The sequence below is a fragment of the Takifugu flavidus genome, chromosome 10 (genome assembly GCF_003711565.1).
Source record: "Takifugu flavidus isolate HTHZ2018 chromosome 10, ASM371156v2, whole genome shotgun sequence".
Lineage (NCBI taxonomy): Eukaryota > Metazoa > Chordata > Actinopteri > Tetraodontiformes > Tetraodontidae > Takifugu > Takifugu flavidus.
The window spans coordinates 6,336,962-6,362,491 of NC_079529.1; the positions used below are offsets into that span (position 1 = coordinate 6,336,962).

Genomic DNA, 25,530 nt, shown 5'->3' on the forward strand with positions numbered 1-25,530 from the left:
GTGCCCAAAAGTCCCGTTTGTAATAAAGATTCCGTTATTATTTAGTGTCACATTAACGTTCACATTAATTCTGTGTGTAAATTAAGTGGAGAGGTAATAACTCTCGCAACCAAAGTACGTTATATGACTTTGTTTGTTTGTTAAAAATACATGTGTTTTTTTTTTGCCTTCTGTCACAAAAAAAGAATAACAATGACAGTAATAACAGTCAATTACAACATTCACAATACAATAGATAAAGAAGCAGAACAAAACGTGGGGGGGAAACATCCCTCCACCGGGGTCGGGGGATATGAGGAAACCTGGCAACCCGCCTTTCAACGGAGCGTTGACAGGAGCAACATCACTGCTGAGCGCGCACATAATTCACGGTTGTCTCCCGCAACAAGCAGCCGTACACTAAACATCCCAAGCGTCTCGTTGATGGACCCGAGCGGTCTATTCTCAGGACCGAAGCCAAACCAAAGCGAGATGTACCATCTGTGTAAGTCGTCATTTCTCGTACTTATCGCTGATTATGAGTTGCCCAACTGTGGGCTAAGTTGGCTAGCGGCGCTAGCCTGTTAGCTGAGCCACTAGCGTAAGCGTTGACGTTAGCCAACGCAGATGGCAGCGTCATGATGTTTTCGGGCTTTTTAACAACACAGGGCTACCGAGCAATGTTGTGCATCATGTTTTACACGATTTCACATAACAGACCGAGGGGGTTTTCGCTGGTGTCATGTAGCGTTGGGCTGAATAGCGGTGCCTGTATGAAGCAGAAAAGCATCATTGCGTTGCGTTGGAGCGGTGATTAACGCAAACAGACTGATGTCGGGGAGCTAGCGAGAAGGGTAAATAGCACCCAGCATGGCAGAAAGGCCCGTAATAAAGAGTTTGCTCCGAAGTGAATAGCTGCGCACATTAGCTGTCAGAACTATCACTTTTGCCCGTTAGACGATGCTGTTAGATCGCAGCCCCGTGTTTGTTGCCACTTGGATCAGCCCTGTTCACATTGGTTAAGCCAGTGGTTAATTAGTTATACATTTACATTGAGTTGCAATGGGTGATATATTCCGAGATAATGTGTCTCACTTTGTGTTTAATTAAACAGGATGTAACCTGTCCTGGACTGTGAGTTTCTCCTTAAACGACCCAGGTCTGACCCAGTGTGACCTGCTGGGTGCTGTAGATCCAGTAGAGATCTGTAGATCCAATAGAGATCAGTAGAGATCTGTAGCTCCAGTGGAGATCTGTAGATTCAGTAGAGATCTGTGGATTCAGTAGAGATCTGCAGCTCCAGTGGAGATCTGTAGATCCAGTAGAGATCTGTAGCTCCAGTGGAGATCTGTAGATCCAGTAGAGATCAGTAGAGATCTGTGGATTCAGTAGAGATCTGTAGCTCCAGTGGAGATCTGTGGATTCAGGAGGCTTCAACCTCCTGTAATTCCTCCTAAAGTTTTAGGGTTTCTAGTTCATTTCATCTCATGTATTGCCTCCTGAGCATCACTGTTACACTAAAATGGGAAAACCAACTTTGGGATAGGAAAATATATGTCACTCATTTGGATGATCTCTTTGTTTTACAAATTTACAGTTGTGCTGTCATGATATTCGTCTTTCCAAAGATCATTTGCTTTGGTTTGTCACGCCGCTCAATGCAACGCTATAATAGGAACACATTTCCCCAACGGTCCCGAGCATATGGTGGAGGTGAAACTCTGCCACCCAGCCAAGGACGTCTCCTGGCCTCGGTGAAACGGGGAGCGTTGGCTCGTAGAGGCGGAAGCTCCTGGCGGTGGCACAGGAAGTCTTATCCCTCTCTCTGTGTGAGCCGTGCTTAGTTATACAAGCAAAAAAAAAAAGACTGGGAGGACTGGGAGGTGGTTTACAGACCCACGAGCCTGTGACAGAGCAGCCTGAGCATCCTTGACGAGTGGTGATCTCGTAGTTTTGGCAGAGCACGTCTGACCAGCGCAGGGTTCCGCTCTGGCTTTGGTAACGAATCCCTTTTGTTCCACAGGACTTCCAGTATGCTGCCCCTTCAGGACTTGAAGACCTATTAAAGCCCAGTTCAGAGACGCTTCAGGGTCGAGGAGGAGATGGGGAACACGGCCACCAAGTTTCGGAAGGCCCTCATCAACGGGGACGAGATCTTAGCCTGCCAGCTGTACGAGAGCAACCAGCAGTTCAGAGAGGCGCTGGATCCCAACTCCACCTATGGTGAATCCTACCAGCACAACACCCCGCTGCACTACGCCGCCCGGCACGCCATGGCGCGCCTGCTCAGGTGAGGCGGAAGACGGACCGTGCACGTCTCGGGGGGGAATAGAAGCGAGGGGGTGAATTTCTAACCTCTGAAATGTTTTTTTGAGTGACTTTAACCGTCATCTGTTGTGATTTTATGCCGTATTGCTGCATTGTTTCCGATCCCCTCTATATGTCTCCGTCCCATCTGTCCCTCCACACCGCCATCTGTTAGCTGTGCTCAGGAATGAAGCATGCTGGGATGGGGAGGGACGGGGTCCCATCCTACACTCTGTTCCCTTTTCACATCTCTAATAATAGGATGTTGTTTTGTGCACGCTCCAATCTGATGAAACAAACGAGGGATTTTTAACAGCTAGAAAAGTGAAGCGAAAGCTCAGATTCAGATTTTAGCTTCCTCATTGGAAAGTTGATTCAATTCTACTTCTGTTAAATTAAATATTCCCATTCACTAAGCTTATCAATAACTTGTCACAAATGGGACTGTAATGATTATTCCCCGCGGATGCCTCATTTTTGTCTCGTCTTCCTCCAGATTCTTCCTCCTGAACAAAGACGGGAATCCCAACAAGCGGAACATGCACAACGAGACGTCCCTGCACCTTCTCTGCATGGGACCCCAGATCCTGACCTCCGAGGGGGCGCTGCAGCCCCGACTGTCGCGGCCGTACGAAGACGAGCGGCGGCGGGCGGAGTGCCTCCAGCTGGCGCTGGCGTGGACGGGGGCAAAGCTGGACCACGGCGAGTACGAGACGGCTGACGTCAACGCCGCCGACAACAAGAAAAACACCTCTCTGCACTACGCTGCCGCTTCGGGCATGAAAACCTGCGTTCAGGTGAGATTCACACGTTTTCCACGTGTTCCCGGCCGCCTGGGATGGAATCTAAAGCAGATCCGAAGGATCCTAAATCCAGACCGGGGGTCGCCCACCTCTGAAAGAGGACAGATTGACTGATGTTCACTGGAATGCTTCATGATGATGTCTTTTGTGTTTTTACATGGCGGCTGGTCCGAGGTCTGCTCTCCCATCTTTTGAAAGGGAAGATAATTACATTTCACTCCATTGTGTTGGATCAAATTGTTCCTTTTGAGTTGTAAAACACCTCACTGCACAGGAGAGTGGCGCTCCCTGCAGGGGAGCTCGTCAGAGCCCGTTCCTCTCAATATACGAGGCGTAGAACCCATCTTTTTGTTCCCCACTGTGAAGTAATCAGTGTTAGCAGTGACAATGTTGGCTGGGAAATCTGTTTTTAATCCCAGAAAATGCCACCAGCCCCCCCCGTACTGGACTCCCTGGCAAAAATAATCAAACTGAAATCTGCACCCACGTTCCAACGCATAATCTGAATTCATCCCCGGGCCTCTGAACATCACGTATTCATCACATATTCATCACATACCGTCACGCTGTGGTCAACGTGGCTGTTCTAATACTGGAAATGTAGGTTACAATCTCAGCTCATGACTTTCGAGACATTCCCTCCGCCAGGGCCGGCCTTTCTGGCAGCCACACACTGGTTTATGGGATGGGCGGATAAGTTAATCAGTCTGAGGAATTCGCTGCTTCTTATTTTGGAGCTGGCTGGGATCAACCTTCTGCGCTACCTTTGCCCTCTCATTTTTTTTCTAGGTTTTTTCCTCTCACTAGTCGACAAAGTGAACTGGCCCCTGCCCCCCCACTGGCACCATGTACCTGTATAACTCTTCAGCTGTTCAGTCCCAAGAAGTCATTTTTCTACATAGTGATGAATATAACATGTGTTCCATTGCTCAAAACCAGATTTTCCTCCCGTCTCCCCTCAGTTGCTGGTGCAGAGAGCGGCTGACTTGTTTGCCGAGAACGAGAACCGCGAGACTCCATGTGACTGTGCAGAGAAGCAGCACCACGAGGAGCTGGCCCTTTGCCTGGAGTCCCAGATGGTTTTCTCCCTCGCCCCCGAGGCCGAGGGGATAGAGGCAGAGTACGCTGCCCTCGACAGGAAGGAGGTACAAACACACTTTTACAGCCATCAGTGGGTGGACCGTCAACCACTCTACCTGTTGTATATCTGTTACTAAACATCCTGAAAGACTTAACGCTAACATTAGCACTGCTAACACACTGCTTTTGAGTTTATTTACAGAGATGACTCTGTCATAAGAGGTGTGACTTCCTGTCATCAGTACTGATCGCCAGTCTCAACTTAGTCTCCCCTCAGCACTAGATTTATTCTAATACATCCATTCTCATCCATCCTTTTGTGCACTCATAACACCCCACTCTTTCCACTTCTGCTCCCTTTTTCATGTGTTGTGACGCAGCAGTATGAGGGTCTGCGGCCTCAGGACCTCCGCAGGCTCAAAGACATGCTGATCGTGGAGACGGCCGACATGCTGCAGGCCCCACTTTTCACTGCCGAGGCCCTGCTACGTGCTCATGGTACCGTCCAACACCAACACACGCGGACACGCGCCTGGCCAAACACAGCAAACAGATATTTGTCCGCGAACGTCATCGCGGAACTCGGTTATCAGTGAAAGTCTCGGCGGCGTGTTCTGCCCTGTGGAAAACACGCAGCACGATACGACAAATATGTAATAAAGTCAACCTCAAATTCAGCTGGGAACACAAACACGCAACTCATTAAGGAGTTGGGCTCGCAGCATGCCAGTTTATTCTCATTTAATCTTCTGAGCGGTACGGCATCGTGGAGACATTAATGCTCACACAGGCTGGACAGGCTCAACCCAAATTCTTGCTTCTTCATTTTTTTTTTAATCTGTCTGTTTAGTTGAATTTGGGTTTGATAATCGCCAGTGATCTCATTTATCAAACTCTAAAGATTCCACATTGGATGTTGGTAAATGAGGAATTTAAGCAAAATGAAGGCGTTTCTAAAATACTTTGTAAGCCTGCCAGTACAAGCTTTCCTTTTATAAATACTTAATAGTTTTGGAAAAGAAAATAATCTGCCATCCGCTTTTATGGCCCAGTCAACCATAAATGCTGACTTTAAATACAGAGAAGGGAGACAGATGATTATTGGATGCTTATGGTCATTCTACTTTACAGCCAGGAGGAAAAAAAGAAAATTATTTTGATGTTGGTGTTGAAGTTTTTCTCTGGCAAACATTGAAATTGAACATTACAAAATCATTAGAATTGAGTTACTGTCTATATTTAGACTTCACGCCGTTGTACAGGGGTATTAAAAACTCTCCTGTGTCTTGAATCAATGGTCACTGAATGTTCTTTAAACAGCACAGTAGCAGCTGAGCACTCATGAGTATCTAATCTTATCCAGCAGTATCTGATCCTATCCTGTAAACATGGAGCAGACTCTGCTAAAAGTGCAGTTGGGCCATTCTCACATTTGTAAAATGGCTTCTGTGTGTGCAGAAAGTGATTTAGAAACAGGTTATAAATGAAAACTCTGGAGAAAAAGGCTTCAGATTTGATATTTTTCTTTTTAGAAACCTTTCAGACATTTTCCATCATCCTACATCCCTTTTTTAAAAAAAAAATTCTTATCAAACTTCTTTGCGCTTGTTGAATTTCCAGCCTGATGATTCATCCTCTGTCCTCAGAGTTCATATTTAATTTTGATATTCCAGACTAAAACTAAAGTTGACTCATTTGAGACTGTTTAATACCCAAACTCATGATGATAGGGTTCATATTTATGCAGCACTTTTAATTGAGTGGAGATGAAGAAAAGGTCACATTATTCATTATTTTAATGAGGTCATTTAAAGGCTGACACATTTTTGCGCCTGGGAGGCTGACAATAACCTTCTTCCATACTTGACCGGTAACTTATAGAACCTTTGACCCTTTGGGTCAGATCCATAAGCCATTGCTCGGTATTTTTAGGGGAAACACCATCATGTCAGAGCCTTTCTTTAACAGAAAAGCAGATTGCAGCGTGTTACTGTGAAATAACTGATATCAGCGTGTTCTTAGGCAGTGGGTGGACTTTTGACCCATTAGATGTTCATGTTCTGTCTCTGGGTACGTTAACAATGGAGCACATTGTTCTGTACCAGCAGCTCTCGTGTCAGTTCAGTGATTTCTGATCAGTTGATTCTGTCCAGACCAATGTGAACCCCCTCCCACCCTTTTTAGCGTGGGTGGTGGTGATTCACCCTGAGGACAGTCTAGCGAACACATCGATTGATGCAACATTGGTGTCAGATTGGGACAGAGAGAAGCTCTTAGAGGCCTGGATGACCAATGAAGAGGAATGCTGCCAACGCTCAGGAGTCCAGAAGCCCAACCCACCTCCAAGTGGCTGCAATGCCTGGGACACGTTGCCCTCGCCACGGACACCACGCACCACCCGCTCTTCCCTCACCTCGCCGGACCAAATCAGCCTTATGCCTGCCGATGAGGAGTCTTCTCTGGTGAGAAACCCCTTTTTTTAGGCATCTTGTATGAATCATTCAACTCGAGGCTGCATAAAGAGGGCATAATAATATTATTAATAATAAATAAATAAATGCTGCGTGCCTCTTTATTTAAATTGGCTCCTCGCGGCAACAGTTTCCTGGAATGTTTCTACTGAGGTCTTTCAATTTTCACTGCAACACCTGACTTTGTGCATAATTGTCTCATTATATTACCAATAAATTGCTAGAAGGCCTTTCTACTGATCCCAGAATTCTGTCATGTAAACATAAACAAGGAAGCATTAACCTTTTATGTGGTTTCATTGTCTTATATTGCAGTGTGGCATCTGCATGTCTTCCATCCCCGTCTTCGAGGAACCTGTGGACATGCCCTGTAGCCATGACTTCTGCAGAGGATGTTGGGAGGGGTAAATCATGGTTTGCTGTGACCGCTCCGGTGTGGATCTAGTTTTTCTGAGTGGATCCTGTCTACTTCTCCTTAGGTTTCTCAATTTAAAGATCCAAGAGGGAGAAGCCCACAATATCTTCTGTCCAGCCTTTGACTGCTACCAACTAGTGCCTGTGGAGGTCATTGAGAGTGTCGTGTCTCGAGAAATGGATAAGCGCTACCTACGATTTGACATTAAGGTAATGAGGTTAAAACACGCTTGCATGCTTCTGGCAAGAGTTGACAGAAGACAGGAGGGCAGACTCACCCTGGATGGTAGCTGCTGGCTGGGTTTAACCCTCTTGGTTGCTGGTGTTAACAGGCATTTGTGGAGAACAATCCGGCCATCCAGTGGTGCCCCGAGCCAGGATGTGAAAGGGCCGTGAGACTGAGCACACTGGGTCCGGGGACTTCATCCTCTGATCCTCTTCACTTCCCCTTGCTCAGGGCTCCTGCTGTCGACTGTGGCAAAGGACACCTGTTCTGTTGGTCAGTACATTATATAGAGAAAAATCATTTCATCTGTTAGAATTTAGATGTATTTTAGCTTTTATGGATGGTTTTCCAGCAACTCTGTTGCTGTTAACTAGAAAAAAGTTGACGCTCCCTCAAGAGTTGGCTGTTTTGTCAGTTAGTTTAGTTATGTTGGGAGGGAGGAGCCAGTCAACATGTACATTGTCAAGCCAATCAGGCATGAGTGGTGTGTGTGTGCCCTGTGATGGACTGGTAGTTTGTCCAGATTAGCAGTCCAGCTGACTGCTGATGTGCGCGTTTTTGCCCCAGTAATGCTCGTTTTGAATTTTACAGGCGTTAAAAAGTAGTCTTGAGTAATTACATTTTATCTCCACAAGTTTGCAGAACCCTGACACTTTGACAGTAACTCCCAGATTACAGCATGACAAAGTCTACACTGTGTCATTTATCTGTCCCTGCTCATTAATGGGGAAACAGCAAATACACAGACATTGTGTTTGTCCTTCACTATACCGTCACTTTGGATTTGGGGCAAGAATAATAAATTAGTGGTTGCTGCAGGATGCTCACAGGTAGCCCTGAACTGGCCGAAGCCTATTCATAAATGCATAGAAAAATCGACAAGCTGTCATTTGATGTCTCAGCTCTAATCTCATCCATATTCAGTTAGGATTTTTTGGAATGTTGAGGGATTTGTGCTCCATTCTTTCTTCTTTTAGCATTTGTTGTTAACAGAATATTTAAAGAAGTACCTACAACACTGATGCTGCTATAGAGGAACAAGTACTGCTGAAGTTTAATGGGGATGTGATATTGATGTATTATTTTTGGTGACAGTCTTCCATTGGGTGGTTTGCCAGCAGTTGGGAATGGAGTTTTTCTGCAGGTGTGATTAATGTCGCCTGTGTCTCCTTCATCTGTCTAGGGAGTGTAAAGGCGAGGCACATGAACCCTGTGATTGTGACATCTGGAAGTTGTGGCTACAAAAAGTCTCTGAGATGAGACCTGAGGAGTGTAAGTATCAACTTGTATTCACCCATATTTCTTGTTGTCGTTCACACACACAGTTATGGATAAATGTAGAACCAGTTTGACAATTCTTGTCAAAATAATAGTGAATTTTTAAAATATTTCATCTGTTTTTGTCTTTCTTGTAGAATTGAGCTCAGTTTCTACCAAAGACTCTTGAATCTGTTCAAATTTCTTTTTATGGCTGCAACCAATTGGTTAATTTGGAGCTAAGTTGTCCTGAAATTAACCACAATAATCAATGAAAGCTTAGTGATAAGCCCCAATTCCACACTGTGGATGATAAATTATTAACCTCCTCGCTGAAAGTGTCCAGTGGTTAGAAGCAGCAATTGAACTGTAAGAAATGGATGACTGATGATGCCTCAGGTAGTTTCAGAGTGCCACTTTAGTGCCACAGGCTGTCAGTTAAAGGAAAAAAAGCAATTACTTTGTTGTTTACCTCTGGATTTCCCCAGATTCGGTTTTATCTTGGCATCTCAAGAGCACAGCAGAGCACTCTGATAATAGCCAATTATTCTGTTTGTGTGTGAGTGTGCGTAGTATTGAGGTGGGGAAGGTGCAATGGATGAGCATCGAGGGAGATGTTGTTAACATATCTAAGGAGTACAGATTAGCCATGACAACTACCAACTACTCAGTGCAGTGATCTGTTTTGCTGCTGTAGTAAGGCCATTTTCCATCCATCTCATCACACTTTTCTTGTCCTCCTCATCTCTCCTCCTGCTTGTGAAAGTGGCGGGTGTGAGCGAGGCCTACGAGGACGCAGCCAACTGTTTGTGGCTACTCTCTAACTCCAAACCATGTGCCAACTGCAAGTCTCCCATTCAGAAGAACGAGGGCTGCAACCACATGCAGTGTGCAAAGGTGAGTCAAACTGTGCATGGGGTCGGAGCAACTACGGAAATGATGTTTAAGACTGAAATGCTTCTGATGCGATTTTATTCATTCCTCCATAAAAAAACAAAATTGTGCAATTTTCTCAAAATTGTAGGCCAAGTTTAAAAGGAAGATTTGCAAGTCACCATTTTGTTTTTAAACCTCAATCTTGATGAGGCTGCTTTTGGGCTGCAGTCGTCCAAAATTGTCCTTTTCCTGTGGAAGGTTTATAACATACCTCTCAAACACCAGAACCTAAATGGTCTCTGTCCTGTTGCAGCCAAAACCAGTGTGCAACAGAATTGATGACAGCAGTCGCTGGTGGACAGAAGGCGTGGGCCTGATAATTGCGTAGTTGTGTTGTCTGACAGCGTCTCTGTCGCTATCGCTGTTGCTGGAGGGCACACAGGGAAGGAACCTCAGACTCCTCCTGTCCCTGACAGCACACTCAATGCCTCTATCCTGCCTAAAGAGGCTGACAAGGAATGGAAATTAGTTTGTGTTCAGTGGAGCAGATTTCCCAAGCTAAGAGGCCACAGAGGGCTCAGCCTCTTGACCTGTTATTACCGAGTAAGAAATGGTCTTTCCTTGTTGCTTAGAAACAAGATGACTGTTTCCAACTGCAAAAAAGAAAGTCCCTCTTTCTTTTTTAAATGTTGGGTTTGGATTGATCCACCAGGATGTCAAAGCTCTGCGCCACTCAGTTTTTTCCACACAACTTATTCTCGTGTCACGGAGTTGCACTTGTCTAATATTTGCATATTGGGTAGAATATATGATTACACACCAATAATCCAAGGTAAACATAATCCAAATGAAAAGAAGGATGGGACAAGAGTTTACAGTGCTATAAAACAAAACATTCTACTTTTTATATTTGTGTCAGTTAAGATTAAAATCAAATCTAACATTCACATACCTCTTTCTTCTAGTGTAAGTATGATTTCTGCTGGATCTGTCTGGAGGAATGGAAAAAGCACAGCTCATCAACGGGAGGCTATTATCGATGCACCCGCTATGAGGTCATCCAGCAGGTGGAGGAGCAGTCAAAGGAGATGACTGAAGAGGTACACACACATAGGCGTGCATAAATGAATAAATACACTCCATTAGTCAAGTTTGGTGCTAACAGTTGAGGTCATACACCCCCCTTCTGGTGTTAAGATGGGTTTGCGTGACTGGATTACAGATCAGATGCAGATAGACGAGCACATTAGCATAGAAGTGTAAATATGTAAGGTACAGCGGGGCAGCAGTGAAATATCCTCTAATGGCAGAGCTTTAGTGCTAATGTTAATTTATTAGACCCAACAAAATCAAAATGCTGAGCAGCTCAGGTTAATCAACCTCACCTTTATCATTACAAAGGTGGAGAGGACTGGAATTTTGATCATAGCAATTGCGTCTGTGATTGTTGCCCAACCAAACACGCCAATGTACTGACAGTCACTTTCAGCTTTAGTCAGCGACATGTCTGATATTGTATAGCCAGTGACTAGTGTTGCCACTGGTTCTTCTAGGCAGAGAAGAAACACAAGAGCTTCCAGGAGCTGGACCGTTTTATGCACTACTACACACGCTTCAAGAACCACGAGCACAGCTACCAGGTATGTGAACAGGCCCAGCCGCGTACCCTGATCACATCTTATGTGAATAAGAACATGCAAGTCATGGTGTCTTCGAATCGTCATCTGACACCAGCATGCGATCGTATTTCAGCCCAGTTAGCGTATAAATGTCTGATTTCGTGGCAGGGCTGAAGTGATATGTTGACTGTCCGTTGAGATGTGCTAAAGTGCTGGCTTACAGGAGCAGAGAAAAGATGTGATGATATGTTATTATGGTGTTTTCTTTTAGCTGTCCACCTCAACCACATGTCAGAGTGAGAAATAGAGGTTTAAAGCAGGCTACAGAACTCACAGCAGCTGCTTTCTTTTAGTATAATAATATAGTATTACTTCAAATTCAAGTTTAAAACTGGTAATCAGCATAGCAGCTCAGTGTGCCCTGTGTTTATGGAGCTGAGAACTTCAGCCAGTCCAGATCATTTCCTCATGGAAGGTAGTGAGAGATGGGGACTGCTTATCGACGTCTTATTTGATGGACTCCTACAACTTGTGTTTGTGTCCTGGAAACAGCTGGAGCAGCGTCTGTTAAAAACAGCCAAAGAGAAGATGGAGCAGCTCAGCCGAGCCCTCAGCCAGAGTGAGTGAAAGGTTTTCTATCTTCCACCTGAGAACAGGACGGGGAAAATGTTAAGTCAGTAATATGGATGAACAAGTGCTACAAAACTCCACTCTGTTCCCCTAATTATCAGGAAATTGTGGCCAGGGACTCAGAGGGAGTCTAGTTTACTGATCGTATCACCACTGTGCATGTTATGTAAAATCCTGATATAGAGGGACCACCTCCTGTGCTGAAACGTTGTCTAAGTGGACTTACCAGCAGCTGAAAATGCTCTGGATATTGGCCAATTGGAATCATTTCCTCCATTTAAACCAGTACAATGGATCAGGAATAAAACCGCCTGAAAGTGCGACATTGACTTTTTAATGGGATTTAAAGCTTTATCTGCAAACTAATGGCATTTTGTACATTTCACCGACAAGCATTTTTAACGTTGGTCGTGTTTCGTGGCCACCTTTTACTTCAAAACAGGAGATTATGGATCTCCGCTTCACATGCCAAGTTGACATTTGAATCTCTTTGAGTGGCGCTCTTGATAATAAAATGTAGGTGAAGGAGGTTGTCATCTAATCTGGTTTGAAAGGGGAAAAAATGTGAGCTGAGACTTCATGTTTAAAATCTTTTGAACCAAGGCTCGTGATCTGTTATGAATTATTGTCCAGATTCTCCCAATATATCTTGTTTTAGAATTCCTGTGAATATTGAAGCCCTTAGATTGTGAAAATCTGTCCAAAGGTTATCTGGAGAAAGTCTTTGAGCCTATTTACCATTCTGCGGGAGCGCTCGGGCCGGCCCGGTTCTCAAGGATTATTTGCAACCTTGAGTTGAGTTCAGCGCTGCTGGCTCGGCATTAACAACTAAATGTGTTTTTATTTCAAGTGTTGCACATGAAACTTCTCGTGGATCCCAGAACAGCTGCCATTTGAAGTTGTTCTGAGAGGATGTTTGTATTTTCCAGTTTTTGTGAACCCCCTCTTTTTAAACAGGGGAAGCAGGCCCACCAGACACGACCTTCATTGAAGATGCAGTCCTAGAACTGCTAAAGACTCGCCGCATCCTCAAGTGCTCTTATCCTTATGGATTCTTCCTGGAGCCCAAAAGTACAAAGAAAGAAATCTATGAGCTCATGCAGGTACCTTTCTAAAAAATCTAGTTCTTCCCCTTGTAGGACATTTGAGATGATTCCTACAGAACAGTGTTGATGATCTTGCCAGACGGATTTGGAGATGGTGACCGAGGACCTGGCGCAGAAGGTGAACCGGCCGTATCTGCGGACGCCACGCCACAAGATCATCCGTGCAGCCTGTCTGGTGCAGCAGAAGAGGCAGGAATTTCTGGCCTCTGTCGCCAGGGGAGTGGCCCCGAATGACTCTCCAGAAGCCCCCAGACGGAGGTAACATGCTTACGTCTCTGAAGAAGAAAAAAGAGACCGCCTGTAAAGTGTCACCCTTTGTCAACTCACAAAGCCTCTTCCTCTCCTGCAGCTTTGCCGGTGGAACATGGGACTGGGAATATTTGGGCTTTGCATCTCCTGAGGTAAAAGAACCAGCCAGTATGATGTTTCAGTTGCTTGGACTTGCCAGCTAATATAACTTTGTAAATGTAGCTCGCTAAAGTTTTGCCTTTTTTGATAAAAAAAAAAAAAAAAGCCTAAAAATATTAGATATTAGTTTATTTTGTTGCTTAGTAACAGTTAGGGTTGCCACTGTCTATCAAAAAAATGCTATTGTGCTAAATGTGAGCGCAACAAAATGATCTTCAATGTTTAGCCTGGTAGCATCATCCTGATATGTAGCACAATTTGCACCCCTCTCCCCACCACAAGCCTTTCCCTCTCTAGTTATGCACATTTTTATTTCCCCATTGACACATAAGTAAATGACAGGAGCAGCTCGCCTGTTTGATGGATGAATTTGTAAAATGCCTTTTCCGCTCTGTCCTCAGTAGCCTGCCGTAACCGGATAAAGTTGAGTAAAGCTGGTTTCTCTAAGAAACCTGAGGACAGATCAGGCCTAGTTTGCACTTTCTGTTGTTTTCTAAACTACAGTCATTACGATACAACATAAAATGTGTAAAGTGTCAGAGATTTCTGCTTTTTCCTATACCCTGATGAGGCATTAGTGTCACATTCTAAAAAAATATTCAAAGCAAGGACATAACTTATGGCAAGACTGGGTTATGGTTAAATTGTCTTTGTTTCTCCTGTGTCCTTTCTATAACACCAATCAGTCTCCTGAACATATTGTGGATTGATGAGGACATTCACATGAAATGTTGCCCCCCAGATGCTCGGCCATTAAAATAAGGTTTAATGCTTGTCTCTAAAATAAATCCTGTGTTCAGCTACAGATGGTACACCACAGCAGCAGCTTATATTTCCTATATTTATACCAAAAGAACCATGCAGGACTGGGTTGGCAGCTTTTGATGATATGAAAATGAGTTGATGACTGTTAGAAATGCATGAGCCGATCCAATAGAATGCAGCCTGAACAATTTCTCCGGTGTCATTTCTATGGAGATTTAGCTTCTCGTGACATTGAAATTGGGACCTGACTCGACTCGATCGTTCAGTTTGTAGCAGTAAAAGTAAAATAACTAAAAAATGCTTCAATCAGTTAGCCTGGAATGAAGGTAAAGTTTGAGTGACAGGCCCAATCCCAGTGTCTGTCCACGTACAGTCTTGGACTTTCCCTGTAAATCTGCTGGGATTTAGTTCTGTAGAACTCTCCAACATTCAAGTGATTGAATATTGAAGTTGTCTTGAGCACTATAGCCTCTTTTCACAATCCAGCATTTCTGCCGTGTTTGCCTGAGGGCATTACCCACAGTTCTTAGTGTTGGCACGCTAAACCCTGGATTACCACAGGGCAGAGGAAAGAGTAAACAAGAAGCTACTAACCCTGTGAGAAAATCCAAGGATAAATAAAATAAAACCTATTAAACTGACGACAAACACACTCGGTTTAGTCAACATCGGCTTCTGATGCTGCTCAGGGTTGTGACCAAAAATGCCATTTCCTCTGTGCTTTTTTTGTGTGATCTGCTAATTATTCCTAGTCAGAGTTGGGGAGCATTGGGATCTATCCCAGCAGTCACTGGGTGAGAGGCAGGAACACACACCCTGGACAGGTTTCCTCCGGTTAATCTACCGTGTGTTTTTTAACCGTAACAGGCAAATAGTGAACATAAGAATTCCAAACCCAGAATCAGGGCTCTTCTTCTTCTCTTTAAAGGAGTATGCAGAGTTCCAGTACAGGCGAAGGCACAGACAGCGGAGGAGAGGTGACATGTCCAGTCTGCATAGCAACACACCCGACCTGGACGACCCCGACAGCATTTCAGGTACTTTTGTGAAAATGGGCTACATTTACATTACAAGCTATATTAAATTCAAGTTTACAGGTCACGAGAGTTCACGGTCATAATTGCCAATCTCTTCCCTGAACAGCCCAAAATAGATTTTATATAGGACTCCCTCGAAAAAGATTTCATTTCAGTGGAATTCTCCAGCTTAAATAAAACTGTAATAAAAAAGAAGGGATCCTGCCGTTCTCTTTGTTGTGTTCACATCGATTTACACTGATAAATATTTGAAGCTATACTCCAAACTTAAAAAAAAAGAAGAAACAGCTCCCCACTGCTCAAGTTCTTCAGGCAATTATTTCCAAACTATCAGTCTTTTCCACTCAGAGATGCATTTTTTGGGGTGCCGTTGCGTGATAAATGGAGAGAGTTTACAGTTTTGATGCCAGGTAATGGGCTGCGTTGAGCCAAGGATTTATTGATTTCAGATAAAGAATTAGTGAAGTCCTGAAGAAAAGGCTGAAGGCTCATCACTCTGATAGTTTACCTTTCCCGCTCGATGAAATGAATGTTGTGTTTTCTATCAATAATTTCAGGAATTGGAAAAGCCTCAACGTGCTGCCAGTGTAATTCAGTGCACCGGTTTAACTGAAGGCATTTTTCTTTTCTTCCAGACTTGCAAGATATTGGAGGACGCAGACAAGGTCCTCTGATGGTGAGTTTCCATTTGCTGGGTTATTTTAGCCAGAGTGTGCAAACCTTATTTTCTGATTATTCAATTTCAAATATTTGTAACTGCCACCTCCAGGACAAACATCATCAACACCACCATGTAGCTATCTCAGATCTAAAAGTAAACACAGGGGACAGAGCACGTACCTGCTGTTGTTACTCCTCTCACCATTAGGGGGCGCAGGTGTGCAGCTGCTGCAGCAGTTCCTGCAGCTCTGCGGGTGGATGACAGTATTTAAGCTGCCGTCACTAAAGCACCGTATTGTGTCTTTCTATAGGGGCTTGGATCTTTAGAGGATGATGACCCTAACATTCTACTGGCCATTCAGCTGTCACTCCAGGACTCGGGGATGGCAGGAAGTGAATCCAGCCATGACATCCTGTCCAGCGACGCTTCGCTCGGTGCTATTGGCACCTCACTGCCATCGAGGTTGGAACAGAGCTCCCACAGCATCGAGGTCCTCCCCAGAGCTTCCCTAAGCAGCTCAGAACTGCTGGAGTTAGGAGATAACTTATCCAAACATGGCAAGAATCAGTACTCTGCACCCTCAGTACATCACCATGACAACCAGCACCAGCCTCAAAAGGCCCCTGTGCCTACACTAATGGCTGCAGGTAGCAGCAACTCATCAACAGGCATTTATTCTGCTTCTAGTGACAAATTAGACTCCACCACATGCAGCAGCCACAGAGCATCCTCGTCCTCTGCTTTAGCAGCAAACGCTAACCTGCTGGGAAATATCATGGCCTGGTTCCACGATATGAATCCTCAGGGCATCACCCTGGTTCCCCCGACCTCCTCCGACACCGACTCAGACCTGGACGCCGTGTACGCCGGGGGAGGCCAGTGCCTGCAGGGCGACGACAAGGGTCCAGCTGTCCCGCCTGAAACCAGAACGGCTCAGGAGGTAACGGCAGATGCGGGTTTCTGCCCTCCGAGTGACACAGAGGAGAAGAAGTGTGCAGCCCCCGATAGGCCCACTCAGTTGGATCTAGTGGGACTGGACACGGTGGGGCTGCCTTACACGGCCTCTCTCGACACGGGTGGAAACCACACAGAGCGGGGAACCACCAAGGTGTGCCGCGTTGACACTCCGCAGTGCGAGTCAATATCCGAGCAGCTGGCCAGCACCAGCTCATCGGAGTGGGAGGACCAGGTTCACCTGGTGTAAAAGGAACAGTTTAAAAAGTCCCAAAAAAAGAGAAAAAAGCTCTAGACTGCAAATGAAATGATAGCATAGTGGCTGTAGCTGGGGTGAAGGAGTGGTTTGGAGTTCTTAGACTAGAGGATTAGTCTAACGCTGCAGTTTGATGTGCATTCACAGTGTTGGTTCCTGACCAACACCCAGCCCTCCAGCACAGGCGCTGCCCCAAGGAATCGGATCAAAAAGGCATTTTTGCGGGGAGACTTGAGCGGGCGTCAGCCGGAGGAAACCTCTCCTGTACGGCAGGCGTGAGGGGCGGAGATGGCTATTATTTTGGTTATCGGCCAATTCTTTAGGTGCCAAACACTGACTCGCAAAAGCACAATTTGCAGTCACCAAGTGGATTCTTTCGAAGCGAATTGTGCCTGTTTATTACAATCTCAACTTCGCTGAAGGTAAATGTGAAACGTCTCGAGCCATATTTTTATTAGACTGGGGCTGAGGGATCTCGGAGCTGCACTGTGCTGCGTTAATCTCTACTTTAATGGCTGCCCACTTGATGTGAACTATTTCCACTTTAGATTCATCACGGAAATGAAAATTGATCAAGAACACCTTGAAACTTGGCCCATTGTTCCACCGTAGCTGGCTTTAATGTTCTCAGCTCTGCAGTGGAGAGAAGGGTCTCTTTCCCACAACGCAGGACAGATAATGGGCATGTTGAGATTCTGAAGGATTAAAATAATCAAGTTATTGTAATTTGTCTCCGGGCCGTGCTTGTCGGCAGCTCGAGGCTCCGCAGGCGTCCCCGGCTGCAGCGCCGCGCCCGGGGAATTCACGAATGTGTGTCGCATTTTAAGCAAACGCAGTCGGCGTCCTTGAAACGAGCCTCCACACGGAGATACAGTGCCTTTGTGTCGGTCGCCATTATTCAATTTCCCTTCTGCACATCGTGACGAGTTCAAACAGTGTTAACAGCGCACAGAAAAATGGACACCTGTTACCTTAAAGAGTTTTCTCTCTTGAACACAGCGTGCAGACGTGACACTCCATGTCTCCATCCACATTTGTAGCATCAGGCTCCCTGTTGGCTCTAATAACAGGCTGGAAAGGGGTTATGCTAGTTTTATATTCAGTGAGTTCATCCAAATCAGACACTTAAAAACTGACTTGTGTGTAGTCGGGTTGAATTGAGTCGCTGTATTGACGCTAGAGTGAGCTAACCTGCTGTATGTATCGTGTATTTAACCTGGAGACACTAAAGCGGAGGGGAGTTGCAATAGAAGGCAGGTGTTCATGGGAAATAAATCAGAGCCATTACATTTTAATGGGTGGGGAACGGTGAATGCAGAAGGCGAGGCATCGATCGGCGTTTTAGCTCCGGGGCACAAGGGCGTATTTTCGTACACAGGCCTCTGGCCCAAGTAAATCAGTGTTTGTGGCGAGCAGGCGCACAGCCACATTAAGCAGAGAGCAAAATATGGATAATGGTTCCGATGAAAGACGGCCCTTCTCCCCGGCACCAGTATGCCGCGCATGACACCAGTAGCATCCAGTTCAAAAGAAATTTGTACTTCAAAAATGTCCAGGTGATTTATTTTAAACAGAGAACATTTCTAACTGAGTGAGACTTTCTATTCTACACTAACTAATCCTTGAAATGCTATTTGCACTGTCATAGTCTATACTTGATACATTCCCACTTTATATGAAAAAAAAAGGTTGACGTGTGATGCCAATAAACTGTGTGTTGACTTTTATTGTTCTGTTATTGATTCTTTTTAAGTTTCCCGGTGCAAAGTCTCATCGTGGAGTTTTAGAACTGTCATTTATAGCCAGTGAATTACTCAAAGGCCAGGATGTTACAGTATCAAAGATAAGCAGCTTCAGCACTCAGCTGGAATCAGATGTGGATTTACAAACTCTACAAGTGCAAACAGACATCAAATCTGATGTGATACAACAACCTTAAACCCATTTGTTCAGTTCTGAGTTCCAATAATTGGCTTCAGTTGGAGACGTACCTCTCAACCTCTCCTTTGGTGGGATGAATGGTCAGAAACGTCAGTTCTAGTCTTTCTTTCACTGGTTCCAGTCCAAGCTGGACTCCATTTCTCAAACATTACGGGAACTCAGGACTGAAAGCATTTGAGGTTTCGGTTTAGCGGCACAGCCCGATGAGCTGCAGCAGCAGGAGGAACAGGGTCACCACGTCCAAATAGAGGCTGAGGGCGGCGAACACGTACTCCTCGGGAGAAACCTGATATTTCCTGTTCTTCCCACCCAGGATGAGCTGCGTGTCAAACACCAGATACTGCAGAGACAGAAGCGAGACGCTTAGCAGCGGCGAGTCGGGCGAAGGAGACGGAAAAAGAAGTGAAAAGTCGCGGCGGTGCAGCTGGAATAAGTTGTGTCTCGCTCCTGACGGCGCCCAGCGGTGTCTGGCGCAGTTTGCTCCAGCGGCTGATGGGCTCGCTCACATTTGCTCTTAATGCCAGACGCACACAGAGAGGCGGCTGTGAAAAAGAAGCCTACTGCGGCTAAGTGGTGCATAATTGAAATCAAAGGGCAGGGGGACGTCCGGGTGTCTCTCTTTACGCTAACTACTGTGACAGACATGGGAGGGTGGCCGCTCCGCCCCGGGGTCGTGACATTAAAGCCTGGTGTAATTAGGCCTCCTTCCTTTTTAAAAGGTCAGTTTTAATGTATTGGAAGCTGCACCTGTGCTGCACAAAACCATATTCTGTCATTTAAGTGGAGGCGTACTTACTAAAGAAAAGAGCAGGGTTCCCAGGCAGGCGTAGACGATGGACAAGTACTGCGGAATCAATCAGAGACACTAAATCAGCCTCGGAACACAGTAACTGGGCAGGAACAGAAGATAATCACTGCAGAGGGTAATTAAGGACTAATGCCTGCATTGTTTATAAGTACAAGATAAAGGAATCCTTATTTAGGACAACTGGATTAGCTCTGAAGGAAAACCTTGAAGTGCTCGTGGAGTATTAATAAATAGTTTTAATCCTTTCTTGCTTATTTATGGAGTCCAGGAGAGAATGTATAAACCTACAAGTGAATTTTAAAGTTAATATTAACTTCTCTCTTAGTCGAAGCTCTTTTCCACATTGTTCTCGCGTGAGACCCTTGTTCATCCCTCCGTTTGGCTTCTTAGAGACTGAATATTTAGCCGAAATGTTCCTTTAAATAACACGAATCACATGTGCTGTTAACTATATGTTAGTACTTTCAAAATGAAGAGATTCCAGTACAGAAGTGGGCACACTTCTATCTCTTGTGTGACTATATAAAGGTGGAAAACAGCAGCACAATCTGCATTTAAGGCAGCAGTCTTATTTCCATAAATCCGGCACTTGAGGCTGAAACAAACAGCGGCCTCGCATTACGCCATCACCCCGAGATCAGCGCAGCTCCCGGGAGACTTTAAAGAGCTCATTCAGCCTTGCGCCGCACACGCCGACTCATTGGCCTACCTGTGATCGGAGGATTGCACAGAGCAACGCAAATGATAAGAGGGTCCAGCCGAACACCCACAGGCTCCCGTACGCCGTGGTGAAGTCCCACTGGTGCAGCAAGAGAGAGAGAGAGAGAGAGAGACGTGGTGATGAGGCGCACTTTCAGGCGCTAACGATTACAATTACAGACATTTCCCTTCCAAAAATCCCAATTATTCTGTATATCATGATGGCGGCTAATCAACGCGGTGCCACTACAGTGCAAAAATTGGGAAGGGGGGGGGCATGTGTGACCTTTTTGGCGCTCATGCCCTTTTCAGACAGACAGAAAAAAGATGGGTGACTCAAGAGGAGAGTCGCTAACATCCACGGTTGCCTGCGTGACATTTATATCACTGTGACAAACACTAAAAGGCTCTGCAGGAGGGTGTGGGGGGGGTCAAGTTATAAAGACACTCAAGCAAATGTGTCCCTGCGTGCGCCCCAGCGTGGGGGCGGGTGCTTTTAAGCAGCTCTCTGCGGAAGAATTAGCATTAGCGTTGAAGACACCTGTTTTATTCCAGGCAGCTCCTCCACATGCACAACGTGCAGAACCTGAACCGCATTCAGAGGCAGTTATGCAACAGAAATGTGTCTGACTTACGCCCAGTTGAGTCCACCTTTAATTTTTTGCCCCACTGACTGTATGATTAGTTTGCTTTTCATCAACGTTGATGCCAAACGACCAGCAAAGGCATTGGCCGACGGCCTGCACGCTCATGCACAAGGCTCATGCTAATCACCCCAAAATGTCACCGAGACGGGCACAAGCAACCCGGAATAATGTAACGTTGCTGAAAATATCAACACTTAAAGCAGCTGAGCTGGGAGCATCAGGTCCCCCCTGTGTAGCGCCACCTTTGCAAATGAATCTGCCCGTGTGTTTGGAAATAAAGTGGAAATGATTTTTTTTAAAAAAGTGAATGACAAAAAGGCTCCAGGCTATTTGTCGAGCGTCAGCTGACGTGAGGTTTAACTTGAGTGACAAATGCACTGATCACAGCAGTAATCAGAATTTTGCCTGGACAGCAGACGCCTCCAGAGCTTTAAACCCTCTCCTGGTTCCCACCCACAGCCAACGCGGGGGGAGAAAGAGCGGCTAACGGCTCGGCTTAGTGCTTTCCCTTTCTGGGGGCGCTCCCCGCGGCCTCTCTGCCTTTCCTCTGCCGCGCAGCAGAGCGAATGAGCTTTCACTGGTGGCTGCGCTGCAAACCGAGTTCAGAGTGTGACGGAGCTCACCTTTGACTGCACGGCAAACAGAGTCAGTCCAAAGGAGACCATCGCGGTGGCCCCCACGGCCCACATGACCGCCTCGGCGTTAAAAAAGCTGCAGAGAGGATGGAGGCCCCGCAGGTCAGCAGGCAGAAATCAAGCATGGGAGACTGGGGATTATTATTTGTCTGCATTATCTCATCCGCCATCGGTCCCATTCTGCCTCCATCGTCACCATCTGAATGAGGCGTTAAGCCAAACCATCACACCGACAAGCTGCAGGATCTGGGCTTCACCAGATTCTGAAAAATCGGAGGCCGAGCGTCTGATCCGTCCCCGTTCTTTTTCTCGGTTAGCAAAGCAGCAATGATAGCATCTTATCGGGCTTGATGGCGGCACTCAGATGGCTCGGATGGGGCCTCGGTTCCCTGGACGGAACTCACATGGTGACAGAGCCGAGCATCAGGCCCTCCACGACGGTCTGAGGGAGGGATGGAAATGGAGAGTAAATACACGCGGAAATAAAGCCGCCGTGTTAGCGGTTTAATTTTAAGCCTGGCTGGCACGCGTCTATACTCACAAACAGGCCCAGGGCGAGGAAATTGAAGGGGACTTGGCGGCGGAGGTTGTCGCAGCAGGACAGCAGCAGGATGAGCACCACCGTCGCCGCCCTGTTTCACACAGAATATAGAGTGTGCAGTAAATAGCAAACAAATAGCCCATAAACAGTAAAAGCCCTGACTCTGTTGAAAATAGGAATTCCGGACTTCTATTATTTATTCATAGAGCTGCGGTTTGCTGGTTCGGGAGTGACGGTTATATTGATTTCCATCAGAGATCCCCATTTGGATAACTCACCTCCAGGAGACCTAACTGGATAAAAGAACAACAGCGTCCAGCCTCTGTAGACAGAGAATGTTTTTTTGATAGCTTACATCATGCAGTAGGTGAACCAGTAATGTTCCTCTGTCCAATCCCGGAGAGCGTCCCTGTTATTCGATAAGAGAAACACAAACGGGGAGAGTGAGACGTTTAATAGAGGCTCCATTTGTTTGACGGCGGCGGAGTGATTTTATTAAATATTAACAGAGGACAGGGTGTCGTGCGTGAGGGAGTTATATACAATTTATGAAAGGAGATTAAGGCAGCGATGTTCTGCTGCATCCATTACACAGAGAAGATGGAGAAAAGGTTCTGCTGCACAAACATCGCACGGTTCCGCCTCACCAGTAAACAAAGGCGCAGATGATGCCCACGGTCACCAGCAGCTGGAGCGTCAAGATCAGGTAGACTTTCCTGATGAACCCTGGAGATGAAAGAGGGAGAAGACGTGTGAAAGGTGTTCCGCCCTCCTCGGATCCGTCTTTCGGTCCCGGCTCACCTCTCCGAACGGCTCGGTTGTCGAAGGCGCCGTTGTCGGAGCCCTCGGAGTATTCGGGTGGAGCGTCGCTGTACTGCTGATGACCTGCAAATCCTGCGAAATGAGCCTGGGCCCCGTTGGCGCAGGGGCCCGGAGGGGAGACCACGGAGATGTTCCCAGGCCCGACCTGATCCCCGACATCAACACGCATGTGAAACAAGAAGCCTTTATTTTAAACATCCCTAAAAATGGCACCGAAGCTACAAAGAGAGTCGGCCATTGTGCTAACCTGATAGCCGCCGCCTGGGTAAGAGCTACTGTACGGCGGGGGCCTCACTCCATAATCTCCGTGGCTGCCGCTTTTATTCGGGTCCATTCTGCTGAAAGTCAGAGTCTCTTCTTATCAGGAAGCACAGGGTGCAACGCTGAGGGAAGAAATGTCAGCGTTACTGGTCCCGCTAAGGTCACGGCGGAGACACAAAGGGGGCCTTTTGAAACCGCGTCAGCGCTTTCATCAGTTAGGCGAAATTGGCGACTGGGGCGGCGACAGTGTGGAGCAAATAAATGGGTAATTATGAAATGATGCAGTGCACAAACACCCAGCGCCCTCCATGACTGGCATCCATAATGATGTCCTTAAGCACCCATTTAATAGAGCTGTATGTATATTTAATGGCCAAACAGGGTCTGCTTAATTGATCTCTGAGGAAGTTGTCATCATGTCGGACCGACAGCAAACACTGAGGAGGGGGCTGCTGCGCGTAGAGAGGAGGAACCCCCCCCAATCTGGACTGAAACATTAAAGGAGCCATCCTGGCGAGACAGAACAGGAACGCTCATCTGATCATGATGGGCACTTAGAAACCTGTAAATCATGATGGGAAATGACCTTTGACCTCAGTCCAGTGATGTGTAGCCGGAAAGACCGAAGCCCGAGCTCAGATGGCTACAACACACGACCTCATCTCCCTGTTATGTACCCGGAAGGACCTGAACGACGCTGGATGTTTGAGAAGACCCGAACTTCCATCCGGAATTCGATTCACGGAGGGAATTCCCAAGTGCCCTTCCCTGTTTTTAGCTGTGCGAAGTGATCTGTGGCTGCGCGGCTTCAGCCCGCTCCCATAAATCAGTTGGTCACAATTGAGATCCATTACAGCGTGTCTTACCTCTGCCGCCAGCGCCGGGAATCTGCTGCTCTTCCTGTGGTGTCACTTCCCCCTTCGGGGCAAAGTCTACCTGCTATCAGCCGGTTCCCACAGAAACAGGACTTCGGCTCTGGGCTGAACGTTTCCCTCATTAGGGCTCAGTGAAATATTCAGATGAAGTTCTTAAAATGTCATTAACCCGCCCGGGCCGGCACATCTCATCAGAGGAAATGGCGTCTTGACCTTCTTCCTCGGAGATGTTAAGAACGCGTTAATACCGCAGTCCTTGCGCACCGGAAATGACACGTTGACGACACATCGTTTGCTGCCAACGTAGCGTTTCGTTCTGCACAGGACCGCCGTGCCACGCAGCCGCGCCCTCTTCACCCCGAATCACGTGACCGCCCCCACTCACCGACTGGTTACACAGTGATGGGAGCCCGCAGGAGGAAACATCCCGGAGAGGAGAGGACGAGCAGCGTCAGGACCAGCTGCAGAGGGATTGTGGGTACGGAGTCACAGCTGGAATCACAGGGAACACACTGAGCCGAGAAAATAAGTTCCTGCATGAGGACAGATGTGAAATCGACATCATTGGTTCAGAATTTACTCAACCGTGGGTTGTTTTTTTTTAAAATCTATTTGAATGACATTGTATGCTGGGACATACAACCTGAGGTATACGCCGACCTGTCGTCTCTGTCCTTGTTGCAAAGACAATAAAGCTGCAGACAAGTAAAAATGATGTCCCTCATAAAGCTCAATTCACTGGATCACTGCAGGATTTCTCCACAGTTGTGGTTTCATCCGCTCCTCTCCCAGGCGCCGCCACTAGGGGGCACTATTCTCCTTCGCTTCTCCCGGTGACAGATCCCGGTTGGAGTCTCGCTCTGCTGCGTCCCTGGACTCAACCACGCAATCAGTCAGTGGTTTCTGCTGCACGTCACCTCTCACACCCACATGCTTTTGTTTCTTTCCGCTGAAGAATGAAAAAAGGAAATATTTATTTTTTTCCTGTTCAAGTTGCATAAAACTCCTTCAAACCCTGGAACAAATCAGAACAGGCTGTACCTATTTGCAGGGACGCATAGCTTATCTGTAACAAGGAAGGGCTCTTGCTGTTCCCTGCTGATCGGTGTTAGTCAACACGGATGGAGCTATGGCGCCCGGCTCGCTCTCATCCGACGGGGGAGATCTCAGCTGGGTTTTGTCGCATGTGAAATCCCGCCTGTGTTGACGCAGCAATCAGTGCGAAGCCCAGTGTGAAGCTGCGTTTAACACTGATCCCGTTCTCTCCACGTTGTCCAAACAGCAGGGCCGGGGCCACATGAAGTGGAACGTGTGCAGAGCACAGGGATGTGTCCACACCAGACCAGGGTAAACAGGGCGGGGAGAGAATGGAGAGATTTGAGGAAAACAACACAAAGATGAGAACGGGGGGGTCTCCAGAGCCAAGACAGACAGGCCGCCATCTGCCCTCCA

The 25,530-nt window shown here is 46.6% G+C and overlaps 2 protein-coding genes across 3 annotated transcripts; one reads left to right on the forward strand and one right to left on the reverse strand.

The window, feature by feature from the left end:
* Positions 1–283: 283 nt before the first annotated feature.
* On the forward strand, positions 284–18,576 carry LOC130533187 (ankyrin repeat and IBR domain-containing protein 1-like). The gene is made up of 20 exons (XM_057046417.1): positions 284–484; positions 2,003–2,269; positions 2,783–3,083; positions 4,052–4,234; positions 4,550–4,667; positions 6,423–6,631; positions 6,956–7,044; positions 7,120–7,264; positions 7,387–7,553; positions 8,464–8,552; positions 9,304–9,434; positions 10,379–10,513; positions 10,967–11,053; positions 11,585–11,651; positions 12,620–12,765; positions 12,848–13,026; positions 13,118–13,169; positions 14,870–14,978; positions 15,614–15,654; positions 15,950–18,576. The coding sequence occupies exons 2-20, from the start codon at positions 2,082–2,084 to the stop codon at positions 16,841–16,843; spliced, it is 3,330 nt and encodes a 1,109-aa protein (XP_056902397.1). The 5' UTR covers positions 284–484; positions 2,003–2,081; the 3' UTR covers positions 16,844–18,576.
* Positions 18,384–24,590, reverse strand: zgc:110410 (uncharacterized protein LOC553618 homolog). 2 transcript variants are annotated; one of them, XM_057046423.1, is made up of 11 exons: positions 24,464–24,590; positions 23,190–23,325; positions 22,922–23,087; positions 22,768–22,846; positions 22,476–22,529; positions 22,121–22,211; positions 21,984–22,021; positions 21,568–21,655; positions 20,308–20,397; positions 19,587–19,634; positions 18,384–19,130 (listed from the first exon to the last, which is right to left on the reverse strand). In XM_057046423.1, the coding sequence occupies exons 2-11, from the start codon at positions 23,274–23,276 to the stop codon at positions 18,978–18,980; spliced, it is 894 nt and encodes a 297-aa protein (XP_056902403.1). In that variant the 5' UTR covers positions 23,277–23,325; positions 24,464–24,590; the 3' UTR covers positions 18,384–18,977. The 2 variants fall into 2 exon arrangements, with proteins under 2 accessions (XP_056902403.1, XP_056902402.1); XM_057046422.1 differs by lacking the exon at positions 24,464–24,590 and adding an exon at positions 24,070–24,346.
* Between the last annotated feature and the right edge of the window lie 940 nt (positions 24,591–25,530).